The 26,241-nt window shown below is 42.6% G+C and overlaps 4 protein-coding genes across 9 annotated transcripts in view; all 4 read left to right on the top strand.

The window, feature by feature from the left end:
• The window catches only part of nkd (naked cuticle), a 39,837-nt gene extending 28,181 nt beyond the window's left edge, over positions 1-11,656 (top strand). The window contains exons 2-5 of one of the 3 annotated variants that reach the window (XM_017252092.3): positions 5,518-6,011; positions 8,207-9,019; positions 9,500-9,861; positions 10,377-11,655. In XM_017252092.3, coding sequence (XP_017107581.2) covers positions 5,518-6,011; positions 8,207-9,019; positions 9,500-9,861; positions 10,377-11,478 — 2,771 coding nt within the window. In that variant the 3' untranslated portion in view covers positions 11,479-11,655. Of the gene's footprint in view, positions 1-5,517; positions 6,012-8,206; positions 9,031-9,499; positions 9,862-10,376 lie in introns of all 3 variants that reach the window. The other 2 variants (XM_017252093.3, XM_017252095.3) reach the window with 2 other exon arrangements.
• Positions 11,657-13,808: 2,152 nt separating this feature from the next.
• On the top strand, positions 13,809-15,665 carry SmydA-2 (SET and MYND domain containing, arthropod-specific, member 2). Its single transcript, XM_017252161.3, has 3 exons — positions 13,809-14,980; positions 15,037-15,298; positions 15,355-15,665. The coding sequence occupies exons 1-3, from the start codon at positions 13,958-13,960 to the stop codon at positions 15,663-15,665; spliced, it is 1,596 nt and encodes a 531-aa protein (XP_017107650.2). The 5' UTR covers positions 13,809-13,957.
• A 135-nt stretch (positions 15,666-15,800) lies between these two features.
• Positions 15,801-18,094, top strand: LOC108132656 (tRNA (uracil-5-)-methyltransferase homolog A). 2 transcript variants are annotated; one of them, XM_017252159.3, is made up of 4 exons: positions 15,801-16,088; positions 16,147-17,440; positions 17,525-17,891; positions 17,960-18,094. In XM_017252159.3, the coding sequence occupies exons 1-3, from the start codon at positions 15,894-15,896 to the stop codon at positions 17,872-17,874; spliced, it is 1,839 nt and encodes a 612-aa protein (XP_017107648.2). In that variant the 5' UTR covers positions 15,801-15,893; the 3' UTR covers positions 17,875-17,891; positions 17,960-18,094. The 2 variants fall into 2 exon arrangements, with proteins under 2 accessions (XP_017107648.2, XP_017107649.2); XM_017252160.3 differs by having other exon boundaries at positions 17,525-17,895; positions 17,960-18,078.
• Positions 18,095-18,232: 138 nt separating this feature from the next.
• On the top strand, positions 18,233-26,179 carry LOC108132655 (glycerophosphocholine phosphodiesterase GPCPD1). Of its 3 annotated transcripts, none has more exons than XM_017252158.3 (2): positions 18,233-18,374; positions 23,489-26,179. In XM_017252158.3, exons 1-2 carry the CDS (start codon positions 18,363-18,365, stop codon positions 25,385-25,387), a joined length of 1,911 nt encoding a protein of 636 aa, XP_017107647.2. In that variant the 5' UTR covers positions 18,233-18,362; the 3' UTR covers positions 25,388-26,179. The 3 variants fall into 3 exon arrangements, with proteins under 3 accessions (XP_017107647.2, XP_017107646.2, XP_017107645.2); XM_017252157.3 differs by lacking the exon at positions 18,233-18,374 and adding an exon at positions 20,603-20,939; XM_017252156.3 differs by lacking the exon at positions 18,233-18,374 and adding an exon at positions 22,480-22,707.
• Positions 26,180-26,241: the final 62 nt, after the last annotated feature.

The raw sequence follows: 26,241 nt of genomic DNA, 5'->3' as shown, positions 1-26,241 counted from the left end.
CAGCAAACAAAAAATATTAGATACTTTGGAGCCATGGGGGAATGGATTGCAAATGAGAAAAAATAAGAGGCAGTGGCAAATAATTTGCTTATGCTGAAAATTAACGCCTTTAAGTTAATGGCTAAGAGCAGCAACAAAAGCAACCCGGCATCTGCCCATAAGGCAATCCAAAAGCAAAAAGCCGCCAACAAAACAGCCTTCGTTTATTATGCCGCTCATTCATTATTATTTGTTTTTTGTTGTTGTTGTTGTTGGTATTGTTGTTATTGTTGCTTTGTTGTTTGTTGCTGCGGCGAGTTTAAGCGCGCTGTTTGTAATTAATTTCCGTTTGTGTGTAGCCGCAGCAAACTTGGGCGCAAAACTTAAATAAACCGCAGCAGGAGACAGAGAGACAGGGAGAGTCGTCAAAGCCAAGTTAATACACACACACACTCATGCTATGGAAATATGGCCAAGATATGACGGTTAATAAATGCTCTAGTCTGGAATTGGGAGAAGAGATCTTAAAGAAGTTGGACTTGGAAAAAAAATGTTGCCTAATTTTTGGAGAGCTTTGGTGGAGTTTGGAAGGGTTTGATGACTTTCTAAAAAATCCCACAAGAAAGTATAGGATTTTACTATAGTAATATTTATTAAAACAGAAATTTAGGACATAAATAAGTCCAGCTCTAGAAACAACTTAGATATTCTTCATCAATAATTCCCCTTTCAAAATACTATTCTCTGTTCAAACATTTACCAAGCTGATATGTAATTTGGTATGCCCATTTGAGGCTTATAGAGATACAAAATCCAACAGATACAAATGCCCAGCAAACCCGTTTTCCGAACACGTTGCGAGCGGCAGAGATGAAGGCCTCCAACAAGCCGACACGCGCTGAGCTGGGGTCTGAGCCAAAACCGACCAGGGGTACAGGGCCAAAAAGGGGCCGGGGGCACCGTGATTTAAGCCAAAAGGCGAGAGACGGCGGCAAGGGCCAAGAGGGCTACAAAGACGGCCAAGTATCGGACAAAGGCACGCTCGATCTGAGACTGTCGATGTCGGCGTTTGTTTCACTTGATTTGTGACATTAAAGTAAAGTTATAAAAAAGCCGACCTATCAAGATCAACAATCAACAAAAAAATGGAATTATCCCAGCGCAAATAGATTCGATGACGTTCGTCAATGTTTTATTTTTTTGCTTTTTTGCCATGAACTTTATACTTTGATAAGTCCGCGGGATTGGGAGAGTCGCCACTCATGTAATACTGTTTGGGTTGGCGCATCGATTATCGGCTTTTAATTAAACGTTACCCCTTCCTCGACCATAACTATACCCCTACCAACGGTGTGGCTCTAGACTGCCTTTCAGACCCACTCTTTGGCTTCCCCTCGAAAATAATTGCTACTGGTATTTAGCAAGCGTTCACCTGATAAGATTTTGCCTCGTGAATGGTGCCGGTAAAAATAAAAAACAAAAAATAGGCTAAGAAGCACAAAAACAACATCAAAATAGGTAACAACAACAAAAATTTGTGGTGCAGATTTCTTGGCCTGATAGGGAATAATTTTTTAGGACCCGTTTGATTTTGCCGGTTCTATTGCCCCGCTTTCGATAAGTACCTTGCCAAATTGCGGTTGTAAATTGTGGAGTGTCAGAAAAATATTATAAAAAAAAAGGCGAAATAAACAGAGTGTGACGTATAAGCCACAAATTAGAAAGCACTCGAGTTAATCCACTGATCAGACGGATGATTAAGTTAGGGATAAGGAGTTTGTGAAGTAATTCACCAGAAAAATGAATGGAAAAAATTTAAAATTTCTGCCTTGTGCCTGTTTGGATTGGAACATTCTATTGGATAGCTTCTGTTTATTATACGGCCAGATACTAGACGAGGAAAACTCTTGTTGCTTTCCAAACATCTCTGGCTTTTGGCATTTGTTGATCTTTATCGTCGAGGGTATGTGACTTCTCCTTAATTGCTGGCCGCCTTTGTTATTGCCAGTCGGTTGTTAGCGTCAAAAACACTTAACTTCATTAACACTTACATGCCAGATACGAGATATCTGGCCGCAACTACTCGCACGCAGCTTTTTCAGTTTATTTGGCCGCCTTTTTTCTTCCTCCTTGGCCACACAACGCAATTATGAAGTGTTTTATCTTTGGTTTATATCTTTTCTTCAACGAAGACCACTTTTTTTTTCTTGGGCCCATCATCTGTCCAATAAACTGTTTGTTGCCAGGCTGAGTTTGGCCAAAAGTTTTCCAGTTTTTCAGGCATTAATTAGCTCTTAACGTCTTTTTTTTTGTGTCTTTTCGGTTGGTGGGCATTTTTCAGTCAAGTTTTGTGGCTTTGTGGATTATCTTGGGCTTTGTGGAGTGTTTGCTTTTCGTTACTTGGCTTGTTGTGTACACCTTTTCTAATTAAAGGTCGACCACTTGATGTGCCTGAGATCTCGGCGACTCCGATTCTTGATTCTCGATTCTCTGTTCTCGGCCGCTTTGTTTTTCGTTTAATTATCGCCTTTGTATTTCTTTTAGCTTTTTTTCCCCCTTCTTTTTTTTTTGTATTTTTTTTTTTTGAGCAAATACCGCGGCCCATGCCGACGATCGTGGCGCCAAGATAAACCAAAAGAACATGTTTTGCTCTCAAGTGGCCGACACAATGGGAATCGACTCTGCCTTCTGTCGATTTTTGCTTTTGTTGTTGAGTCATCAGGAAAGCATTTCGGCGTCTGATATGAAACATGCCGCCTTGCAAATTAACTTTGGCCTAAGCCACTCCAAACAGATATAGGCGCAAATTGAATGGCGAATGCCCGCGGGCGCCGAGCTTACGTGACTCGCCGATGACCCACAAACAGAATTTGCAGTATCACAAGAAAGTATCCAGCAGGGCTCAGGTCATTGAGCTTTGTGAGAAAACTCTCTATAATAGCAAACTATATACATAAATGCATTTACAAGGCCTGAAGTCGTCAACTTAAATCTCCAAACAAGTAATTCAAGATTGGAACTCAAACTCAGGTACTCACTCTCTAAGAAACTCCATCTCAAGCTTTATTACACGTAGACCCTTTAAGCCTGCCGGGCATAATGAATTGAATTTGTGCATTTGCGTAATGTGTGCGTAGAGGGCCAAAACGATTAGACCACTTCAATCCCTCAGACGCACCGCAATGGGCTCTCAAACAAGTCAGAGGCCAAGCCCAAGGGCCCAACTTTACCTGAGAGAGTGGTGAGGTCACAATGTCGAAATGTGCTCCGGCCACAGCCTCATGAATTTTCTATGATAAATGGAACGTCACGGCCTGCGGCTTATCTATCAAAAGAAATACAAGCAAATTGAATGCAGCCTACGTGGCGTATGAGTAATGTGTGCAGAGAGCATTTTCATTCCGTGTTTCCGTGAGCTTCGTGGCTCAATTAAAGTGGCCCTGCTTGGGAACGTTTTAGGCCCAGTTCGTAAAACTTTTCATTAGCATAACCATATGCTATATATGCCATACATATTTTCGGCTGTGTAATATTTGTGTTATCAAGTCCGAGTCGAGAGATGCTATAGATAAAAGTCGTCCAAGTCGAGATTTGCATAATTAATTAGTGAGCTTGTGACTGGGCATTATAGTGCAAATCAAAAATGCGCATAAATTCAATGAAAACGTTATAAATTGTCCGTAATAAAACACGAATTTCCGAAGAAATATGTTTCAAGGCATAGAAAGCAGGTGGCATTTGACAACTCTTGGCACGTGATTTTGAAAAGAGACTATTTTTTGTTAGGAAAGTGATGATGACTTAGTTAGATTGTAGTTTCTTTACATTTACAATTTATATAATAACAGAAGTACCTTCACCGCCAAGCCCCCTAGATTTCCTAGAGTAGTAACTGGGTCAGCTCCCCTGACTGTGTAAACAATTCCAGCACTTGGCAGGACTCAACGACTGGCTCATTTCCCTGGCACTTTGGCTAATTGTCTTGAATTGTCGCCACCTCGGCAACTCTTTGGCACAACCCTACCTGCCTCCTAGCTCCTGTCGGGGGGATTGGCAACAAAGGCAACTGGAATTACCTACAAAGGCGACCAACAAAGTATACAAAACGGAGACTTGGGACTGCTTTGCTTGCATAATGTTCATGCAATTAAAAGCCATGTCCTGGGCTGAGCTGGAAAACACTGAAAATGGGCGGGGTCCTTGGCAAGGACGCGACTCGCACAAAATGAAAAATGGAAAGCGAAATGAAAAATGGGAAATGGTAAAGCACGGGGCATAGAAAAGCGGGCTAAAACCGCAAATTTGGGTCAGCAGGCGAGAAGTGGAAATTTTCCTTCTCATTTTTTCTTCCTTTTTTTTTTAATTTAAGCGCGCTAATTAATTAAAATGACGCAGATACAATGGAGCCAGGAATGGCTAAGAATGAAGTAAACGGAGTGAATTACTGCAGAGTGGGAATGGGATTTGTGTGTCAAGTGGGATTTGCGCTGCAGTGGGCTATTATTTTTATTCCTTTTCATATTTTTTATAAAGAAAAAATATTTATAAATAAAGAATTTCAAAAAATTTAAGAGTATATTAAATATTTCAAAGAGTTTTAACTAGTATTTTTATCAAAGAATTATCTTAAAAAATACTCTATATGCTTGAAATATTTAATACACAAAGTAAAACCACTTTTCTTTATGTTACTGAACATCAAACGTTGGCGGGCGTTGCAGTCCGATTCGCTTCGCTTTGGTGCGGGCTCACGCGTCGTATGAGTAATGAATGGCCCGAAAGCAACCGCAGACCGTAGACTGCTCATCTCCCGGTCTCAGCTTTCAGTTTTCAGATAATACTGTAGCCGTTTCAATTAAAAATGAAAGAAACCAAACCAAGAAACAAAAAGACCCAAAAAAAAAAAAAATAAAAGAAAAACTTTTGAGTGCGCCGCCGTTGCCGTCGCCGTCGCCGTCGACGACGTCATTAATTAGGAATGCTCTCCGAGCAGCCGCCTTTCAAGTGTCTCGAGGGGATTCAAAGAGATCCGATATAGTCGAGGGGGTCTTGGAGAAAGGGGCTAAGACCGCGTGGTGGTCGGGGTGGAGGGGAAAGGGGTCGGCATTGGCCGCCTGGTCGCCAACGCTTTGTGTTGGCGTTGAGGCATAAACTTTTGTGCTGCTGTAATGTGCTTTGTGCAAATTGCAAATAAATTGCAAGCCGCCAAAGAAAAGGTACACTGAAGAAAAAATAAAAGTGAATCTGACATCATAATTTTTTTGAATAAATATTTAGAAAATAGAAATGGCTTATGGTTGATATGTTTCTTCCTTTTATGACTTCAAAGCCTCAAAATAGTTAAGTTTTCTGGATTTTTTTTTTATAATGTTTAATATCAGATAGTTTTTCTAAGTGTATATAGTATAAAAAACCGACAAAGTCGAGGGGATTTCGATAGCCAATGTACGAGGGGGGCTAGAACTGTTTTGATGCCCGCCAATTTCATGCCACTTTGCATTTTAATTAAAAGTCTCCCACCCCGTTGTGTCTTTGCAGTCCAGGAATGCACCACAGACTCCGAGGAGCTGATGTACCACCAGGTGCGCGCCTCCTCCTCCTGCAGCGCCCCGCCGGACTTGCTGCTGGTCAGCGAACGTGACAATAATATACAACTGCGATCGCCGGTGGTGAACATAATCACAACGCCGCCGGGCAATGCCTCCGTCGGTGGCAGTGGCAAGCCATCCCAGCAGCACCACCATCCACAGGCCCACTTGCCCCACCAGCATCACTCACGGCATCAGTCCGGCCAGCCACAGGATGTGAGCAGCGGTGGCAGCCACAGTAAACATTTGCGCATCAGCAGCAGTTCAAATGGCAAGCACGGAAAATATTCAAATATGCATCAACAGCAGACGCTGCCGCATCAGGACGAGGATGTGGTGGACGCAGCAGCTGCTGGCATGCAGCAATCACACGGCGGCCACGCCCAAACCCAATCCCACTCCCGCCACCTGCACCACCACAAAGAGGAGCGCATCCGTTTGGAGGTAAGTCCACCAATCATATCCCATTACTTCCAGCTCCCTGCCAAGTAGTTAAGAGTAAATTATATCTGAATTTCGAATGCCAACATTTCATTTCAATAAACATTTGTTTTTATAGTTCATTCCGATTTCAATTTCCATCCATTTGTTAATGAATTTATGGATGGGATTTGTCTTGCTCTCATCGTTTCATAACGTAAATATTTATGGGTCAATTAATTTCAGTTAACTCTTAATGGGTAACACAAATCCCCATTTCTATTAAAGTTGATTGGAGTTTGGATTAATTAATTGGATTATTAATAAACAATTAAATAAGAGAAAAGAGTTGAGAGTACTTCCAGGGATAAGACCATATAAGACAACAAATAAAAAAATTTCCCAACCCAGGGTATTAAGTCCTCTTACTTGAAACACTTTTTTTTTCAATTACCCAACCAATAGCTGGCTTATAAATACATGACGATAAATTAAATGATGTTTGGTTTTCCATTTTCCACTCCCTGGCATGATCTGACCCCAGCCAGGTGTCTGGTCAAGTTTAATAAACTAGCTGGGCTGTTATTATCGTGTTAGCCCGGCCATAATTCATGACCCACTGGGCACCGAACGCACATCGCCCATAAACTCAACATTTCCATGTGCTTTTAATTAAAATTTCAATGGGTTTCTCCTACACAATCCCACACCCACATACCCACCGAAACAACAAAAAATATAAAATCGAGAAAGAGGAAAAAAATATTTCATTAACACAAGGGCGCCGCCAATTTTCCATTACCACCCACTGCGGGTGAACATTCTCTGTTTCGGACGTCGGGATATGTTACGTTCTGTTTGGTGTTCTACTTGTGCCCTGTTTTTGCCAAAAACAAAAACACTCTACAACAAAAATATCAAAACATTAAAATTCAATAAAAACCATTAAAAGCAAAACAACAAACACGAAAAGCACTCAAAGGCAATTAAAAAATCTACAAGCCAAGCAACAGCAACAGAGCAGCAGCAGCACCAGCAAAGGAAATTATATTTATTTATATGCGACTGGTGGAAGTTGAAATTCTCGTAGTCCCGTAGTGCTGCTGTGTTTTTTGCCGGCACTTTATCAATGGTAATGGTCTTTCCCCCCCTTCGCTGGACCTAGTCGCTGTACCCCTCCGATTTGCCATGCGGGAGCCCCCCTTGGAGTTTGCCTGGCCAGGGACGAGGGGCGGAAATTAAATATTTAGTCAAATTATGGCCACAATTTTCGACTGGTTTTAGTGGCTCGGAGTTCCTCTTAATTGTTGTTTTTAGTGGCATCTGGCTGTGGCTTCTGGTGTTTTTGCCTCAGTCCTTTTCATTCCGAGCATGTTGCAAGTGCAACACCAATAAAGTTGCATACTTTTGGGGAGAACATCACATGTTTCGTTCAAAAATGGCTGTGAAATTTTTTCATGTCCCAGAAGTTTATTAGTAAAATTTTTTACTGAATTTTTAGAGTTAGTTTGGCAGTGAATCAGGCTTATGGCTTGTTTACAAATTTGTGGCCAAAAGTTGGGAAAACCTAAGGGGGAAACGGTGTTTTATAGCTCATGATTTTTTTTGTTATTTATTTAAAGTGTTATGAGCAACTGGGGCTCTAGAACTATTTAAAACTTTTCCAAAGTTAGATGGCAATTTATTTATAATTTTGAGAAAACTAGAATAATATATTAAATTTTATAATAGGTTATAGATTATAGACACGTTTGCTTTTATTTGTTGACTAAAATCGGAATATCTTCAATTAATTTTCTTGTAATTTACATTTATTGTTTAATTGAAATCCACTTCTTGGAAAGCAAATGCACACATGAATTTTAATCAAATACCAGTCACTTCCAGAGAAACCTTTTAATTAAGGAAACTAGTTTACACTCTTGAAGGCAAATGCAATTATCCAAGAATTTCTATTTGATTTAAATAAAATGCATTTGAAATTCGAAATAAAGGCATGTTTATTCAGCAAGGAAATAATTAAAATAAATTGTTTCCAAGCGATTAGTTTAATCCTCTGCTTAGGTTTTGGGCAAACAATTGAAAAGCCTTGTGAGAAAATTAAATTACCAAAACAATGTTTATTTTGCACACTTGATTTAAATCAAATTCGAAAGCTCGTCTGATTGTGACTCCGAGTACTCATTTTCGTCCTTTTCATTTTCATTTTGTACGAACAGGAATTCACCTGCGACGTGTCGGTGGAGGGCGGAAAATCATCACAGCCGTTGCAGTTCTCGTTCACGTTCTACGACCTGGACGGCCACCACGGCAAGATAACAAAGGACGACATTGTGGGCATTGTGTACACCATATACGAGTCCATTGGCAAGTCGGTGGTGGTGCCCCACTGCGGCAGCAAGACAATCAACGTGCGGCTCACCGTCAGTCCCGAGGGTAAATCGAAATCGCAGCCGGTCGGTGTGCCAACCGGATTCAGTAGTGGAAAACTGAAGAAATTGCCCACGGGTCTGTCGGCCATGTCAAAAACCGTGGGTGGTGCGGGCGGCGCGGGGCTGGGTGGGTCAGGTGGTGGTGCAGCGCTAACGACATCCGCCGGCAACCGCCGTCAGCATCGCTATCGACCTCGCAAACTGATTAAGTCCGATGACGAGGACGATGACAGCAACAGCGACAAGGAGAAGGACACGGCCCCCACCACCACGACCACGTCCGAGCAGCCCAGCGGCAGCGGGGGCAAGTCGTCGGGAAAGAGCCATCACCACCAGAGCCATCAGGCGTCCAGGTACCATCAGAAGAACAATGCCAAAGCGGAGCAGTGCTGTTCCGGGGAGCAGCACACACCGGACAATGGCCACAATACCTACGAGAATATGCTGAATCTCAAGTGCTGCAAGCCGGAGCAGGGCGCTGATCTGGTCGACTGTCCATCGCACCGCCACTCGCACCACCAGCAGCTCCGGCAGCAGGACATCTACATGAAGCAGGCCACCCAGCGGGTCAAGATGCTGCGAAGGGCGCGCAAGCAAAAGGTAGGCACAAGGTAACAAACGAAATCATGGCAAAAACAAATCCGAACCTAATCCCAAATAATTTGATTGCTGTCAGCTTAACCAGAATGTTGCATGATGTCTTAAAAAAATATTATTTTAACAGAAAACATCATTAATTGTTTGTAAAGTAACTATTTAGTAAAAAATACATACTCTTGGGCATGTTTTGACTAATTTATTTTGCAAGTTTGAGGCTAAATATAATACAAAATTATTAAATATATTTCTGAAATAAACCTAAAGCTTTAGCTTCTAAAAAAGAACCCTCAAGTCTGGCAGCAATTTCCCTTGTCCTGATAAAGAATCGCCCCTTTGTTTTTGTTATACTCTTGTTGTTTACCACATGCATTAATTACAATGATTTATTATTTTCCTTTATTATTATTTAATTAAATTTTCGTTATTTTTATGTTTTTGGTTAAATCATCGTCATCAATCAAACTTGAATGCAACCACCAGTACCAGGATCACTGCCTCGAAACGCGTCAACGCAGCTTGTCGGTGGGCAATGATTCCTCCTGGCAGAACCGTCATCTGCAACCACAAGTGGTGCAGCAGGCAGCTGCCACCACGCCCACCCAGTCGCTGAACCACAAGAGTGCCTCGGTGTCACCACCGTTAGTGGGCGGGGGTGGTGAGGTGATGCTCGATGGTGTGCAATTGCGTCAGCCACGCCCCCAATCCCTCACCCACCAGCAACAACAGCAGCAACAGCAGAGGAAATCAGCCGAGTGCTGGAAATCGGCTCTGAATCGAAACGATTTGATTAGCATCATCAGGGAGAGCATGGAGAAGAACCGCCTGTGTTTTCAGCTGAATGGGTAAGCTAATCCCGCGATGAATTCACCCCCGAGCCCAAAATGATTATTGGCTGGAGAATCAGCAAAAATCAAAAGTCAGCAATGCCACTCACCTCCCAGCAGGGGTATGACATTTTTTGGAAAATAAAAGCAAGAGGAATATTCGCAGAAATTGTGACAGTTTGTGACATTATTGAAATGAGAAAATGAAGTCATAGTTTATGGCTGCAATTTAATACTCAAACTTAAATTAAAATCTCTGAAGTATTTTTATCAGATTTTATTTCAATATTTTTCATGAGATGTGTTTTTAAATAGTAGCTATTTAGAAAGCTTCAATAATTTTCCATTTGCTTAACTTTACTTTTTAAAAATTTATTTAAAAATGTCATACCACACATATCATCTCCACACTCATCATTTTTTATTAAATTTTCCTTTTCCAACTTTATGGCGAACCTTAAACCCCTAAAACCAAAGTATCCTGGTTGAGTCAAAGACTAATTGAAGTCTCATTATTTTGTGTGTTTTTGCAGAAAACCCCAAGCCAATGTGAGTCCCATACAACAACCACAACAACAACAACAACGCCAACGCTGCAATACGGGCTCGAAAATACCAACGTTAATTGCCAACCACAGTCCGGGTCCGGTGGCATCCGGCCCGCAATCGCCGCTCAGCTGCAGTCCGCCCTTGGTTACGGTGGACAGCAACAATACCAGCAGCAACACCTGCATTCCGGCACCAACACCGGCAGCCAACGAGGGCAACGGTGGCAGCAACCAGCACAGCAACCATCACAGCAGCCACCACGAGCATCCCCAACCTCACATACCCATCTACCACCAGCAGCTGGCCATTAATCCGGCCGTGTTGGCCGCCCAACAAACTCACAATACGGCCCACAACAAACTGAATCTATGCGGCTACGATTCCTTTCTGCATGCCACTATCTGTGGCGGCGGTGCAGCCGCCCACTCGCCCCCACCCCCGCCCAGCAACGTGGCTACGGTGCAACCGATACCCAAAAAGACTGCCAAGAACCTGAACCTCTTGCAGGGATACCAGCGACTGGGGCAGCAGCACCTCAGCCAGCAGGATCAGCCGGCCCAGAGGAGCAGCAAGGACTACAAGAACTACGGCAATCTCATCTATGCCAAGCTGAGCGAGCAGCTGCAGCAGAAGGAGAGGGAGCAGAGGCGCAGTCAGCGGCACAAGTTGCAACAGCAACAGAAGTTGCAGGAGCAGCACAACCAGCTGAAGGAGCTGCCACAGTCCGTGGAGCAGCGCCCACCCACCTCGAACTCCAGTTCTGGGGCGTCCAAGATCTACGGAGATGCCCTGGAGTGTGCCCATCTGCTGGCCAGCGAGGAGGAGGATCTGCCGCCCAGTCCGGTGACCAGCACGCCCCGGAAAGTGGTCAGCACTGACACGTTGATCGACCTTAACGACGATGTGGGGGAAGCTGTGGCCGAGGCCGTCACCGAAAGTGGCAAGCAGTCCCTGGAGGGGGTAGAGGAGGGTCAAGCCGCAGAGGTGGAACTGGACACCAGTGCCTCCAGCTCGATGATTCATCGCTATGTGCACGAGCACATCCACCATCACTACCATCACTTCAAGGAGCAGCAAGACGTCTAGAGATCGATTGAAAACTATAAACTATTTGAATGTTGCTTGTGTTTTGCAGTCTATTGATTAATGTAGCGCCAATTGTAATTTAAAGTTAGCATTTATCGACTAAATCAGAAAAACTAAAATCCGAAAGAAACTTAAATCTTAAATATGAAGAAACAATTAAGGGGTTATATACAGTTGTGATATATGAAAAAATCGATTTTTTTTTTAATGCATATTCTTAAAGTATATTCTATTGGAAATACTCTCACAAAAATTCATAATGATCGGAGCATTAGAACCGAAGCTGTAGCTATTTATAGCGCACTATCTGCATATAAAACTTGAACAAACTTGAAACTTCAAACGCGATTATCTCAGAATCTTTTTTTTGGGAAATTACCTTTGCGGTGGACACGATTACTAAAAAACTACTAATCCGATCAACACCAAATTTTGACCACTTATTTATTATGATATTAGCTAGTCCGTGAACGAGGGATTTTCCATTTTTTTGAAAACTCCTTTTTTAAAGCACAAAAAACGAAAATCTTATACCTTAAAAAAGTACATTTTTTGTTAAAAACGTCGCCATTTTTTTTTTAATCAATATTTTTAAAAATCCCTTGTTCACGGACTAGACAATACAATATACTAACTAAACTTTTTTGAATTTTGGATTTCGGATGAACCGTTTTCGAGAAATCCTGTCCACCGCAAGACACCATCGAAAAAAAACGATTCGGGAATTCGGCTATAACATTTTTGTTATGTAATATTTTTTTATGAAAAAATTTAATAAGGTACCCAGAAACATGTACTAAACAACGTCGGTAAAACATTTTTCATAAATATTTTTTATGGTGTCAAAAAAAAATCGATAAAATTCCATATTCTTGCGCGGTACAACTGTATATAACCCCTTAATTGAAAATGATATTAAAGCGAGAAGTTGAGAGAAATGAGTTTGGCAAGGGAACTTATTAAAATAAAGACTTTAGAGTCTAAGTAATTGTGTTATACCATCTGAATTTTTAAATTTTTAAATATGACTATAAAATAACTTAAAATTAAATAGAAAACCAACTAAACTTAGTGTTAAAATCCTCATTTTTAAAGGCCCTTTTCAAACTCATTTCCTTTAGCTTCTTAAGAGGACTTCTTCGGAACCAAAAATACAGAGTCTGCCAGACTCGAAGACTCTTCCGTAGCCTCTACAGCTTACGCTAAATAATTTAATTAAAAAAACAAAAAATTAATGCGCCTTTTGCCTTAGAAACATTGGAATCGCCGCTTCGCTGCTACTCAACCTAGCAACATGTTGCAGCAACACATATCACTATCAGATTAATACAAAATCCGCTGGCAACATGTCGCCTCAAGCATTTTGTGTTGCTGTGTGTGTAACTCTGTAAACTATTAATGGGGGAAACAAAAAAATACGAAAAAATAACTATTGTTTAGTGAAAATTATTAAATGAAATTGTTGTCTATGATATAAAAAAAATTTTAAGCGCCGCTTTCAAGTGTATAGACAGACGGATTGCAAAACTGCAACATGCTGAATCGAATGATAAATAAATGGACTATCAAGGCCGCCTATCAAGTTTTAAGTTAACTATATCGATCGTGTATATTTATGTTACCTAAGCCAATTAATTTAAATACTATTTTTAGTTTGTAACACTACCCCCAACAAAAACAAGACAAGCAACAATGCAACTTACACCTAACAGCAACTAAGCACAAATTTTAGTTCAATTATTATTTTATACTTGTGTTTAATTCGTCATCTTTCAATCAATCGAGTTATCAATCCAATCAATCAAATCAAAACAAAACAAGCACAAAAACAAAATGCATTTAACTCTTATTTAAATAAAAAAGACTGATTTCCAATTAAACAATATATTAATTGCATATGAATAAAAATATATATATATATATAAATATATATAGACAATTTATGAGAAATACTAAATAAATTATTGAATTGCTAAAAAGAATAATTCAAGTGTTTTTATAATGGGATTATAGAGAAAAATGTTATAGCATTCAGAAAAATATTTCAAAATTTTTAAAATTATTTTGTTTTGCTCTAAATAGTCATTTAAAAGCAGCCAGTTGGAAAAGCTTAATTTCCATTGAATACTGCCTTCTGCAATTACATTTCCATTCGTTCGGCTGGCAGATAGACAAGTATTAATATTGCCGGCCAACAAATTAGACATTGTCTTGGCTTTCTGGGATCTAATTTTAAACCGTCGTGCGCCGCCGCCATGTGACAGAGATGTGGAGAGAGATGTGGATCAGAATCCGCTCGAGCGATTATTTTGGCAGCTGCCGGAGACGGAGACACAAAAGAAAATGTTCTCGCAATCCGTGTACGAAGGCAGAACATTGAAAATTGTTTTTCAGTGAATTTTCAACCGCTGGGCATTACGCAAACACAGAGGAGATTACTTGGAGATATCTAAAAAAGAAGGAGAGTTCCCCAAACGAGATGACTTCTGTGGCTTCGCTAACATCCTGTGCCCTGTGCCAGGCCAAAGCCTCCCAGTTGTGTGCCGCCTGCCGGAATGTGGTTTACTGCAGTCGGGAGCACCAGAAGGAGCACTGGAAGAAGGGCCACAAGGCGGAGTGCAAGTGCTACGAGGTGGCCACCAATGAGACACTGGGCAGGCACTTACGCGCCACTAGGGACATTAAAATTGGAGAGCAAATCCTCAAGGAGGCTCCTTTGATCCTGGGACCAAAAGTGGCCTCTGCTCCGCTCTGCTTGGGCTGTCACCGGAATCTCTTGGCTCCTGCTAAGCGTAATGGTAACTACTACAAATGCAGCTTGTGCAGTTGGCCACTTTGTGGCAAGGAGTGCGAGAATTCTCCGCATCACAAGGCCGAATGCCAGCTCATGTCCAGCAGTAACTTCCAATCGAAAATAAATTATGTTCCCGGAGAGGCGGAGCGAAAGGAGTCGGCGTATTGTGTAATAATGCTGCTTCGTTGCATGCAACTTAAAACCAAGGATCCTGAATCCTTTGTGAAGCTCTACACCCTGGAGGATCATCTAAAGGAGCGTCTGGAAACTCCTTTGTACCAAGTCCTTCGGGCCAACCTTATTACGTTTATAAAAACTGTTTTGGGCTTAAAAGACTGGTCCGAACTGGATATCCTTCGAATAGCCGCCATTTTGGACACAAACACCTTCGAAGTTAGACAGCCCAGGGAGAGGAGAAAAATTCGAGCCCTATTCCCCGGAGCAGCTATGATTTCCCATGATTGTGTTCCAAACATGAGACATCGCTTTGACGACGACATGAACATTATATTTTTGGCTAAAAGAAAGATTTCCAAAGGCGAGATCTTGAGTATTTCCTATACACAGCCCCTGAGGAGCACCATTCAACGAAGGCTGCACCTGAGGCAAGCCAAGTGCTTTGACTGCTCCTGCGCCAGGTGTCAGGATCCTGAGGAACTGGGGAGTTTTGCAGGAGCTCAAGATTGCTTGAAATGCAAGGCAGGAAAGGTAGGTAAAGGTGTCATCAGATAATTCATATTCTTACTTAAAAAAACTTTTCTTAGATCGTCTCCTTGAATCCTTTGCAAAACTCTGCCAATTGGAAGTGCCAGATTTGTAATTTGAAGAGATCCGCCAAGGATGTGTTAACTTCCGATGCCCAATTGCAGCAGGAATTGGAAACCCTCGACAAATCTACACCCGTGGCTCTGGAGGACTTCATATATCGCCATCGTGTGGAGCTCCATGAGACCAACACCCACATCCTGCAAGCCAAGTATGCCTTGACCCAGCTATATGGAAATGCACCAGGTTTTGAAATGGATGGTAAGATGAATAATATACTTTATTTTTTTAAAAGTTTAACCAAAAACTCTTTTCAGAACTCACTGAAGAAGCTCTGAACAGAAAAGTGGAACTTTGCGAGGAGCTCCTTAAGTTGGCAGATATTTTTGATGGCGGTTGGAGTATTTTTAGGGGAAACCTTCTCATTGATATGGAAGAGGCCATTGTGGCACAAGCCTTGAGGACGGAGGATCCAAGCGAGTGCCAAGAAAAACTGCAGCAAGCTGCGGATTTGCTCAAGGAAATTCAAAACATAATGCAACATGAACCTGAAATGAAACAGTTGCTGTCTGAACGAAAAGCAATACTTGATTTTGCTCTTAAACGTTTTGAAGAAGTTAAAGAATAAAGTTAAACTTAATTTTTCAATTACATACTTTTTAAAAGACCGCCTTTATAGCGTGCGTTTTCCAATACTAAAATGCCTATCGATAAATTTTCTATTCAAACAGCTGTTAGAGTGACCCTTGGTTGTTTGCTAGTGAAAAACGTTCTTTTATTGTTGACCCTTGTTTATTTCACGTGTTTTTGTGTTTACAATTTTATTTTGTTTAAAATATTAATTAATTTGCACAAAATGGAATGTGAAAGCAAGGAAATACCATCAGCCGAAGTCGCTAATGGATCTGATCTCAAGGAAAATGAAGAAGACAAAAATGTAAGCGTGGAAAAAGAAGGAACCGGCGAGGAGTATGCTTATTTGGAAAGAAACGAGTTTACCTCAGAGATATATAAAATAGAAGTTAAAAATCTGGGTTATTTCGGTATTGGGGTAAGTATTGAAGTACGAAAAAGCAATTCAAATTGTAATATTTATTCTTTGCATTCAGGAATTCAAGAAACTTCTGAAGAATACTCTCAAACTAGACATGACCAAAATAAAGTCACCAAATCGTAAAGAATTCGCTTTCGTTTGCTTCCGCACTTTGGAGGATCAGCAAAGAGCCTTGGAGACTCTAAATGGGTACAAATGGAAAGGAAAAGTTCTCAAGGCTATTGCTGCCAAAGCCTCCGCCGACCCTCTCCAGAAAAAGCGGGCCGCCGATGAGCAGGCCAATAATGGAAACCCAAAGAAGCAGCGAACCGCAATAGAAGCCACTTGTCCACTAGCTGAGCTTCCCTACGAGGATCAGGTCAAACATAAAGGCGAGGAAATGACTAATCTTCTGAAGAAATATTTGCATGAACTGTGGCGTGTTAATCCGGAAGCTAAAAAAACGTTGGATAAAATACAATTTCAAGGAGTTCTGCCCTCACCCACGGTTAATGGTTACCGGAACAAGAACGAATTCACTGTGGGCAAGAATTCCGAGGGAGAAATAGTAGTTGGCTTCCGTTTGGGATGCTACAGCGATGGATCCGTGGAAGTGGCGGGCGTAGAGAACTTGCCGCATCTTCCAGAGCAGGCCAAGTGGGCGGCTCAGAGTTTCCAAAAACTGGTAAGGCAATCCAAGTTCCTGCCCTTTAATCCCGATGGAAATGTGGGGCATTTCCGGCAATTGATGGTCAGGTGCTCCAGTTCCACTGGTGAACTAATGCTAGTGGCTGGCATTTACTCCTCGAATCTAAGTGTCGATGAACAGCAGGAGCTCAAAAATGAACTGAAAAACTTCTATGAAAATAGTGAAAACGAGCCCTTCAAGTGCACTTCATTGTATTACCAAGATGTCCAGCATCGGGAAGCTGGACAGATGGTTAATCCAGTGCACCATTTACTCGGAACCACTCACATCACGGATACCATTCAAGGCCTCAAATTCCGAATCAGCCCACTGGCCTTCTTTCAAATCAACACCGAAGGTGCCAACCTGCTCTACCAGCAGGCCATTGACTTGGTGGCTCCCACAAAAGACACAACCCTCTTGGATATCTGCTGCGGAACTGGTACCATTACTCTGGCCTTTGCCAAGCACTGTCGGAAGGTTATGGGTGTTGAGATAGTACCAGATGCTATTAAGGATGCCGAGTTCAATGCCGAGGTGAATGGCATTACAAACTGCAAGTTCTACACGGGCAACTCTGATGATTTTATCAAGAGCATGGTGAGGGATGCTCTCTACGAGCAGGAACCCGGAAAGCCGGTAGATCTCGTTGCTGTGGTGGATCCTCCAAGAGCTGGGCTACGTAAGTAATGGAGGAGCCCATAGCTAACCTCAGCCAAGGTCTTTTTAATTTAAAAATATACAAATAATCTAAATTATTTTCCAGATAATCGTTCAATAGCCGCCATTCGATCGGCAAGTGCCATAAAGCGTCTGGTCTATGTCTCCTGCAATCCTCATAGTGCCAAAAGAAACTTCCTCGATCTGGCTAGGCCGGAATCGAAACAATACAAAGGAGAGCCCTTCTATCCCAAATCTGCCGTGGCGGTGGACATGTTTCCTCACACTACACACACCGAGCTGATCATTCTGTTTGAGCGTGAAACGAAGACAAAGCCGGATGAAGCAGTGACACCATCAGAGGCAGAGAAAACCTCAGCAGAAAGTACAACGAACACTCAACCTGAGGCAACCCCTGAAGCAATCGCAGAGGAGAGTATTGCATCTACGGTGTGACGCGGGTTCGTTGCTAGGTAGGTACAGTTTGCTCATCCATTGCACTTTCTTGCACACATTTCTACATAATCTCTCAATCTTTCAGACTGCTCGCGATTTGCTGAGGCGTCTACAAAACACCCAAATACCTCGATTCCCGCTTATCTGTTCCGATGCTGTCATCTATCATTGCCTCTTCTCTTTGTGCTGGCTGCTGCTTTGAGGTTTATTGTTTTAAATTGATTTAATTGTATTTACGCTGTGCGACGGGGAGGAAGCGGCCGTGTGACTTCCTATTTAGTAGTAGGCTCTAAGTTTGAAGCCCATTCAAACTCGCCAGCCCATCAGTTTCGCTTGAGGCCTGCGGAATAACCAAGTGTGTGGTGTGTTAGGAATCGTTGTGGGAAAGGTGTAGTAAACTCGTGATAAAATCGCTTAGAAGTGCTTCAAGTCCAACGCCCCCTCAAGGGTAAACTGCTGAACAACGACCCTGACAACGATCAGTGATCATGCCCGACCAGGTACGAGATGCTCAGCGTTTATTATATAGACTCTTAAAAACAGATGTGACAATACTTTAAATAAGTTTTTTAACACAAATTTTGGTATAGATTTATCAATGTGTGTTTATTAAATGAATCCAAGACTAGTTTGATATAATTTGTGTGTGTTATTGTGTGATATTTATCACATAAATGGTAATTAATAGTGATACACCTGTGTTGTTGGGGTTTAAATGCCTTCCAAAAAAAGTGCTGTAGTTATGAGGTCTTTTATAATAACTGGTTTGGCTTCCCAGATTGTAGGTGGAATCATAAAAGTATTTTTCTTTGTAATTAGTTTACCCAAAGCTTATCTAAGGCAAACACCAGCGATTGTTTGTTTTGTTTTTCCGGTTACAAGGCCTAAACGAGTAGCGTATGCCAATGATGTAAACAACCCGCAGATGATGCCATAAGCAACAGTAAATATTATTGTTTTGTAGAAAAGAACAACAAGTAAACGTGACCGAAATCATGTTGAAGATAAGACAACAAATAGTTTTGAAATATCTAGATCGGTGTGAGTATTTATGCGACGCAACTTCCTAGAAGGGGCGCGTCTAAAAAGCATATCAACGTGTGAAAAACAAGCACAAAGCTCTAAGATAAATGCTAAACAAAATATTTATTGAACTTTGGACCCGATGAGGCGTTTTGTGTGCACAGTAGATTTAATATAAAAACAGAATAAAATAAGGAAATTATGGGTATAGGGAATAAAGTCGTGAAAGTGTGTCGTATATTATAATAAATCCAAACAAAAGCGACATGAGCAAAGAGAGATATAATTCTATTTTATTGAACAAAGGCGCCTAGCAACACATCAGGCATTACGATCGCGTTGTGCCACCCAAGACCTTGACCGGAGAGCTTTACTTTCGAAGCCAAAAAGCTTGAAAATAGTTCTTGTCTTATCAACAACACGCACAAATTTTAGATGTAAACAAACAACAAGGAAAACAGCAAATCCCCAACCGACCCAAACCGGTTCCGTAGTGGGTAAGAGAGAGCCGATACTATGCCACAGCGGAGCGAGCTTTCAACCGGATGCCATTCAGTTTCACAGATGAGAACCACCATTTGACGAGGAGGGCCCGGCACCACCACCGACGCAGACCCCGACGACGCCCCACAAAACCAGCTGAGAGACAAATAACAACAAAAAACTCTTCACGTGCCGACCGCTGCACACGACCAACACGTTTCTCGCCAGAGCCAATCAGCCTCGTGGCATGTCACCCTAAAAGGGGGGCCTGGGCGGCTGTTGGGGGTCAGGAGGCGAAGCTGGTCTCGTATGTTGGGGCTGCTCTCGTGTTGTCATCCGCGCTCGATTCGAAGAGCTTTTGGCTTGCGTGTTTCACTGAGCAGCGCAACTATATTATGAATTTATACGAAGTTTTAGTTTTGGATACCCTAAAGATAAGGTTATACGGTTTGACTAGCTTCATGTAACTTGGCTTGCCTTCAAGTTAGGGCTTTGAAATTTGGGATAGAGGTGGTTTTTAACATTACTAATCTTTATATGCCAATAGCAATCTATAAGACTTTGGTGGAAAAAAATCTTTGTGCAAATCTTTACTGCAAATTTTTTTAGGAGCTATAACTACGCTTGAAATCTTATCATGTTTGATAATTCTATCTGCTCTGTCTGCTATATTTTTAAGTGGAATATTATTACTATTTTAACCTTTAACCTTCAGTTTTTTTAATTCACAGTTAACCTGCACAAACTATGATTAATTTTTTTTTAGTTAGTAATTTGTTTCTGATTAATCGGGTTTCTTCTTTGTTCTCCTGTTCTGATTCTTGTCGATCGAGGGCATTGCTAATTCGATTAATCTTATTTTTGTTTTATTTATTATCTGGTGTTTTTTTTTTGTTTTTTATTGTGTTTCTGTTGCCCGGCTGCTAGAGGCCAACAACATTTTGAAAAAGCCCAAGCCGCAACTGTACCCCGAGCTGAAAACCAAAACAAATCGCCAACGTCGACGGATACGTCTACGTCTCTGTGTGCTGGCACATACAAAGAAAGAAAACGGGCACTGGCGAAAAGCTCTCCGCCTCATTTTCGATAAAAAGAAATCGTTTAAATTGCGCGCACAACAAAAGTGCCAGAAACAGTTGCGACTGCAACGTCGAATTCTGACGACGGACCCACAGCGTCCACAGTGTCCTAGTTCCCTCCACAAAGGCCCCCTCTCACAAAGGACATAAACAAAGAAGAGCCTGCCTAAGGAAATACGTCAGAAAAGTTTATAACTCCATCACTGAACAAACATACAAATAACAAACAAGTACAAAATGCTCGCCGCCTAGCCGAAGCAGCAACAACATTGCGCATACGCCGCATAGTGCAAACTATTTACTGTGATATAAGTTGAATTTTTGTTGATTTTCGTTTGGTTCCTCAAGAAACCAAAGCAATCTAAAACCAAACCCTCTATTATTTGTTGTGCTGCAAGAAACCGAAATACAATCAAAATGTCTGTGCCAATGTTGCTGACACCCATGGAACCCCAAAGTCCGGATGATCACATGCAGAATGTAATTACTCATCGTTTTATATAAACATATGTATATTAAGAGGAAGTGGGGTGGGTCTAAGGACTCCCGTGACGTTCTAGTGAAATGCAAGTGTCTCAAGCGGTTGAGCTTTGACTTTTTCGGGGTGTCTGAAGGTCGATGCTGTTGTCATCGTACATTTGCATGTTGTCTGTCTGTCTGTCTGCCCGTTTTTATGCAATTTTCGTGACTGAGTAGTAGAGTAGGTATTTGAAAATCAATAATTCAACGTAAAAAGGGGGAGGAAGCTTTGGATAGAGGGACCCATGGGGAAGAGAGGTAATTGTAGGCTTGGGAAATATACTAAAGAAATATTAAGCACATGTTTTGGGGTCTGAAATTTTCAGGGGAAATTGTTGTGGATAAAGTGTGTATTCTTCTGAATTATTATTATTCTTGTTATACGATGAAATTCAATATTTTCAATAGGCGAGACAGAAACTCAAGCCCCCATAAGACGTCATTTCCGAGTACTAATAAACAAACCCATTAAAGAACCCAACCTCAAACTACAATGCCTGAAAGAAGCTCTTGAAATGAAATGCCACATGTTGCAAAGATCTCATGTGATTGAATCACTTTTGATTGGGGACTAAGCTTTCAAAAGAGCCCAGTTAGCAACCCCAGCTCAAGTGGCTCTTGTTTGATTAGATTTCAAATCGTTCATTGTTTAAGAGCCTGCCATAAAGTATAAGGCTAATATATGATACCTGATATTACAACACTTCAATTGATAAGAAGTCAAGCTGAAATTGTAGCCATGAAACAGATGGTGGAGCTTTCGGCTGCTCCAACTATAAATAAAACGCCCCAAACAAGTTGAGAGCTTTTTTTCGAGTCTGAAATTTCCCAAAACAAAAAACATATGGGGCTGTATGCCGAGTGGGAGTACATTAAAAAGAGCGCCTGCGTTGAAAACACGTGAACATGCGGTAGAAATCGCAGCAAAGCTTTCGAACCACACTCGTAAATTAGCATAAAGTTGAGAAATCTCAAGTTTTAAACCAATTTCTTAAATATTTTTAATAGTATTTCCATTAGTTTAGGAGCTTTTCAATGCTTAACCGATTCAGAGTGGCTCCAATGGTCGGACCACCTCCGCAAAAATCCACAAGGCTATGCTAATTGTGCCAAGAACGTGAAATCGCTAACAAAACGCGTCCAAAACGCACCGGTTGACGCAAGTCAGACGAAAATACATAAATGCGGAAAAACTATATACAACCTAGAAAACTATAATAAGTGCGAATAGCACTCGATGTGATTTTGGACCCGCCTATAGTCCGGCACTAATACTAAATTTCATCAGAACACGCGACTTTTGCCGCTAGGTAGTTGCCTTTTGAAATGTTGCCAAGGCGGAGGAAGTATTTGTCCGAACACTCGGCCGGTTAGGTGGGTGGTGCTCCCCAAATATACATATAATTTACTCTCCGTAAATTAGCATCGGCATAAATCTCTATCGTTTTCGATAGACCCCAACCGCTGTGCTGGCACAACACGCGATAATTTAATATTAGTATTTTTTGGTTAATTTATGGGTTCACTTCGCTTACACAAGCTCTGGCTATTGCGATCCTATTTAGTGCCCAGTTGTCGGGGGCCCGGCAGGTGTAGGGCATTTGGCAGCCATTGCATCATCATCGGCAAACTGCCATGCCACCGGAATCAGACAGCTCTGCCGCAGAAACCGCACCAGCGACAAAAGTCGCGTAAATTGCAATGTCTTCCGTGCGGCTTACATGGACAGGTAAACCGCTCAATATTAAGCGATTTTTTAACTCGTGCTTATATTGACATTTTTTTAATAGGGTCTGAAAGAATGTAATACAATGTTTCATATTTTTCTTGAATTTTTAGTTTATTTTTTTGCAATAACAGGAGCTATAAAAACTAGGAAATAAATAGATTGACTGACGTACTTTGTCTTTCCGGGGGTTCTCTATCTGACAAGTATTTGCCATTAAACTTAGTACGTATATTACGCAAACAACAGGTTGATTAGGGGCAGGTCTCAACAAAGCTTGTGTCAATACCCCAATAGTGAGACAAATTAAAGGCAGGCTCAGCTAAATAAATCAAAACGAATCATTTCAGTTGCAGTCAAATAAGCTGATAACTCGTAAAGAGGTTTGAGTCTGGTGTCTTTTTTTTATAAATAGTCAAGAGCTGATAACTTCCGAGGCGATCTTTAGTCGAGACCCAGTACAACACGTGATCTTGTTTGCGATCTTAGAGAGTCACGAGCGATACGGGGGCGACTTAAAACGCGTGCTTATCGCGCGAACCTGTTTTCGTTTCTAATTTGGGAAACGGGGCTGGGGAAAGGAGGAGGGGCGCCGGCAGGGCCGGAGAAACTTTATCAGGGCGTAACCAAATCCGCAAGGGGTCATCGTTTAATCTCGACTGCGTCTATTTAATAGCTGGCTAGGGTGCCGCAGCGGCGCTCAGTCGGTTTCTGCCCTCCAATCGGGATGGCCATGTTGCGGACAAATTTATTAATCCTGGCCGTGGCCTGGTTGTTCTTGCAGTGTGCCGCCTACGTGGATGGATCCGCCTTATCCTATGGCACAGGCAATGAGCTGGAGCCGGCTGCATCCTCCTCGTCCGAATGCAAGCCCACCCTGCGGGAGTTCAACGTGCGATTGGAAACGCCGCTGGCACCGGAGGAGCGACTCGGACTCACCGGCGATGTGAAGGCCTTGGGCGAATGGCAGCTGTCCCGATGCGTGCCCCTGGAGTCTTTGGACGATCTCAACTGGCAGGCCACGGTGCCCTTGCAGGCATGCCGCCGCATGGACTACCGCTACTTTGTCTACGTGGAGGATCTGTCCGGCTACAAGCAGATCCGTCGCTGGGAGACCCATTTCAAGCCCCGCTCCTTGGGACCCTGCTCCGAGCTGCAGTGCAGCCAACTGGACGTTTTTGGCATCACAGCGGAAAACGCAGATCTGAAGCCGCAAGTGCATCGCGGATGGCTGAACCACGAAGTCATCCTCCAGCTCAAGTTCAATGGCGAGAAAATGTTCCAGGTGCATGACATCGAGACCTTTGACCCGCAGCATGTCCAGCTGAAGATTGTGCCGGTGGAGCAGACCGCCGGCCTCCTGGTGGAGTACACCAAGCAGGAGTACGGCAAGAGTCAGCTGGAGAAGCAGCCTGTGTTCGGGGTGCCCTACACCAAGAACGACATCGTAATCTTTCACATTACCTTGCCGCTGGAGAGGATTATGCAGCAGCACTTCCGCTTGGACTGCTACAGCATGACCAATGAGCTCCTGGGCAGCGCCAACCTGGTCAGCTCCGAGTTCCAAGGCAGCGAGGGACTGCTCCACCTGCCCATCAAGTCAGCCCGGGATGCCGATGAGACCCTGGCCCGCCTGCGACTTCCCTATATGGTGGTTCAGCCTTATCGCTATTCCCCTCTGGACTTCAAGACAACCTACGCCCACTACTGGCCCCGTAGCTGGCCCAACCTGGATGTGGGTCACCGCGGCAACGGCAAGAGCTACATTGCCGATGCCCCAGCCGAGAGGGAGAACACCATCGCCTCCTTCCTAAGTGCCCATGAGCACCACGCCGACATGATCGAGTTGGACGTCCACATGACCGCCGACGGAGTGCCGGTTATTTACCACGATTTTGGTCTGCGAACTGCTCCTCCGGGAAAGCAAATCAGCCGACCGGAGCAGCTGGAGTACGTGCTGATCAAGGACATCAACTACAGCTTGCTGAAGCGTCTGCGCATCTTCTCCGTGATTGCCGGCAAGGTAGTGGAGTATCCCTCACACAACGTAGAGACCCGTCCGGAGCATAAGATCTTCCCCACCCTAGTGGAGGTGCTCGAACAACTGCCCAAGTCCCTGGGCATCGACGTGGAGATCAAGTGGCCCCAGAGGCGTCAAGGCGGTGGCTCAGAGGCTGAGCAGACCATCGATAAGAACTTCTTCGTCGACAAGGTGCTGCACCAGGTGATCCAGTATGGTTGCGGACGCCCTCTGATCTTCTCCAGCTTCGATGCCGATATGTGCACGATGCTGAGGTTTAAGCAGAACATCTTCCCCGTGATGTTCCTCACCCAGGGTGAGACCAAGAAGTGGCAGCCTTTCCTGGACCTGCGGACACGTACCTTCCTGGCGGCCGTCAACAATGCCCAGGCCTTTGAGTTGGCCGGAACAGCGCCGCATGCCGAGGACTTCCTGGGCGAGAACGCCCCCGCAATGCTACAGAAGGCCAAGGATCTGGGACAGATTGCGGTGATCTGGGGCGACGACTGCAACACCAAGGAGCGGGTGCAGTACTTCACCCGAATCGGAGCCACAGCCACCTGCTACGACCGCAGTGATCTCAACATGCCGGAGGGCAAGAAGGAGGCCTTTTTCAAATCCCCCTCCCTGATGGCCGAGTTTGCGGCCCAATGCCGGACCTAAAAACTACACAGAGGAAAGAAACGAGGGAAAACACGGGCGGGTATATGTAAGCCATGGTTTAATCATTAAGATTTTTGTAAAGTTAGTTCGTATATTTATTTAAACACAAGCCGGGAAAAGAAAAAAATGTGAGAGCAGCAAATAATTTGTGGTTTCAACGGAAACCCAGCCATAAATAAATCATCTGTAAACACGTTAAGCCATCATTTGGCGAAATTACAAATGCAAAAAAAAAAAAAAACAGAAAAAATTAAAATTAAAAAGAAAAAGCAAAACGTCTAAAGGAATTCCCCCCGAAATACAAAATTAAGTAGCACCACAAAAGACAATGAGAAGAAAGCGAAGCAAATAGCTGCGAATTACAAAAACACATACACCTACATTACCTGCTAATAATATTTCTATACCTCGATGAAAAAGAAATTTCTAACAAGCTATTGTTGATACAATCTTAATTAACCTGAAATTAATTATTAAGGGGGAAGTATTGGCAACCATGTTGGATGAGAGATAGAGCAATGTTTTTTATGCTTGCGGCTAAAATAATTTTTAAAAATATTGCATGTTGTTATAATTTTTAAGAACAGCAAACCACCTTCTAAAAACAAATATTTAAAGCTTTTATAAACTGCAACTCCAAGAGAAAACCAAATAACAATCACAAATACAATATTTTTTTAAACAATATTCAATATTTAATGTCAAGCACCACAACAGAAAACAAAAGTGATTGAAAAAACCTATAACAATAAAATCATAAGAAATATTTTCATAATATTTTCAACAACTCAATCGAATGACGTGTTTTACTTGGAGATCTCAGACAAAAGTAAAAGAAATAGAAATTCTGGGCC

This window comes from Drosophila bipectinata, chromosome 3L (assembly GCF_030179905.1).
Source record: "Drosophila bipectinata strain 14024-0381.07 chromosome 3L, DbipHiC1v2, whole genome shotgun sequence".
In the NCBI taxonomy this organism is placed as follows: domain Eukaryota; kingdom Metazoa; phylum Arthropoda; class Insecta; order Diptera; family Drosophilidae; genus Drosophila; species Drosophila bipectinata.
The sequence above is the reverse complement of the archived record's forward strand: the minus strand, read 5'-3'. Positions and strand labels throughout refer to the sequence as shown.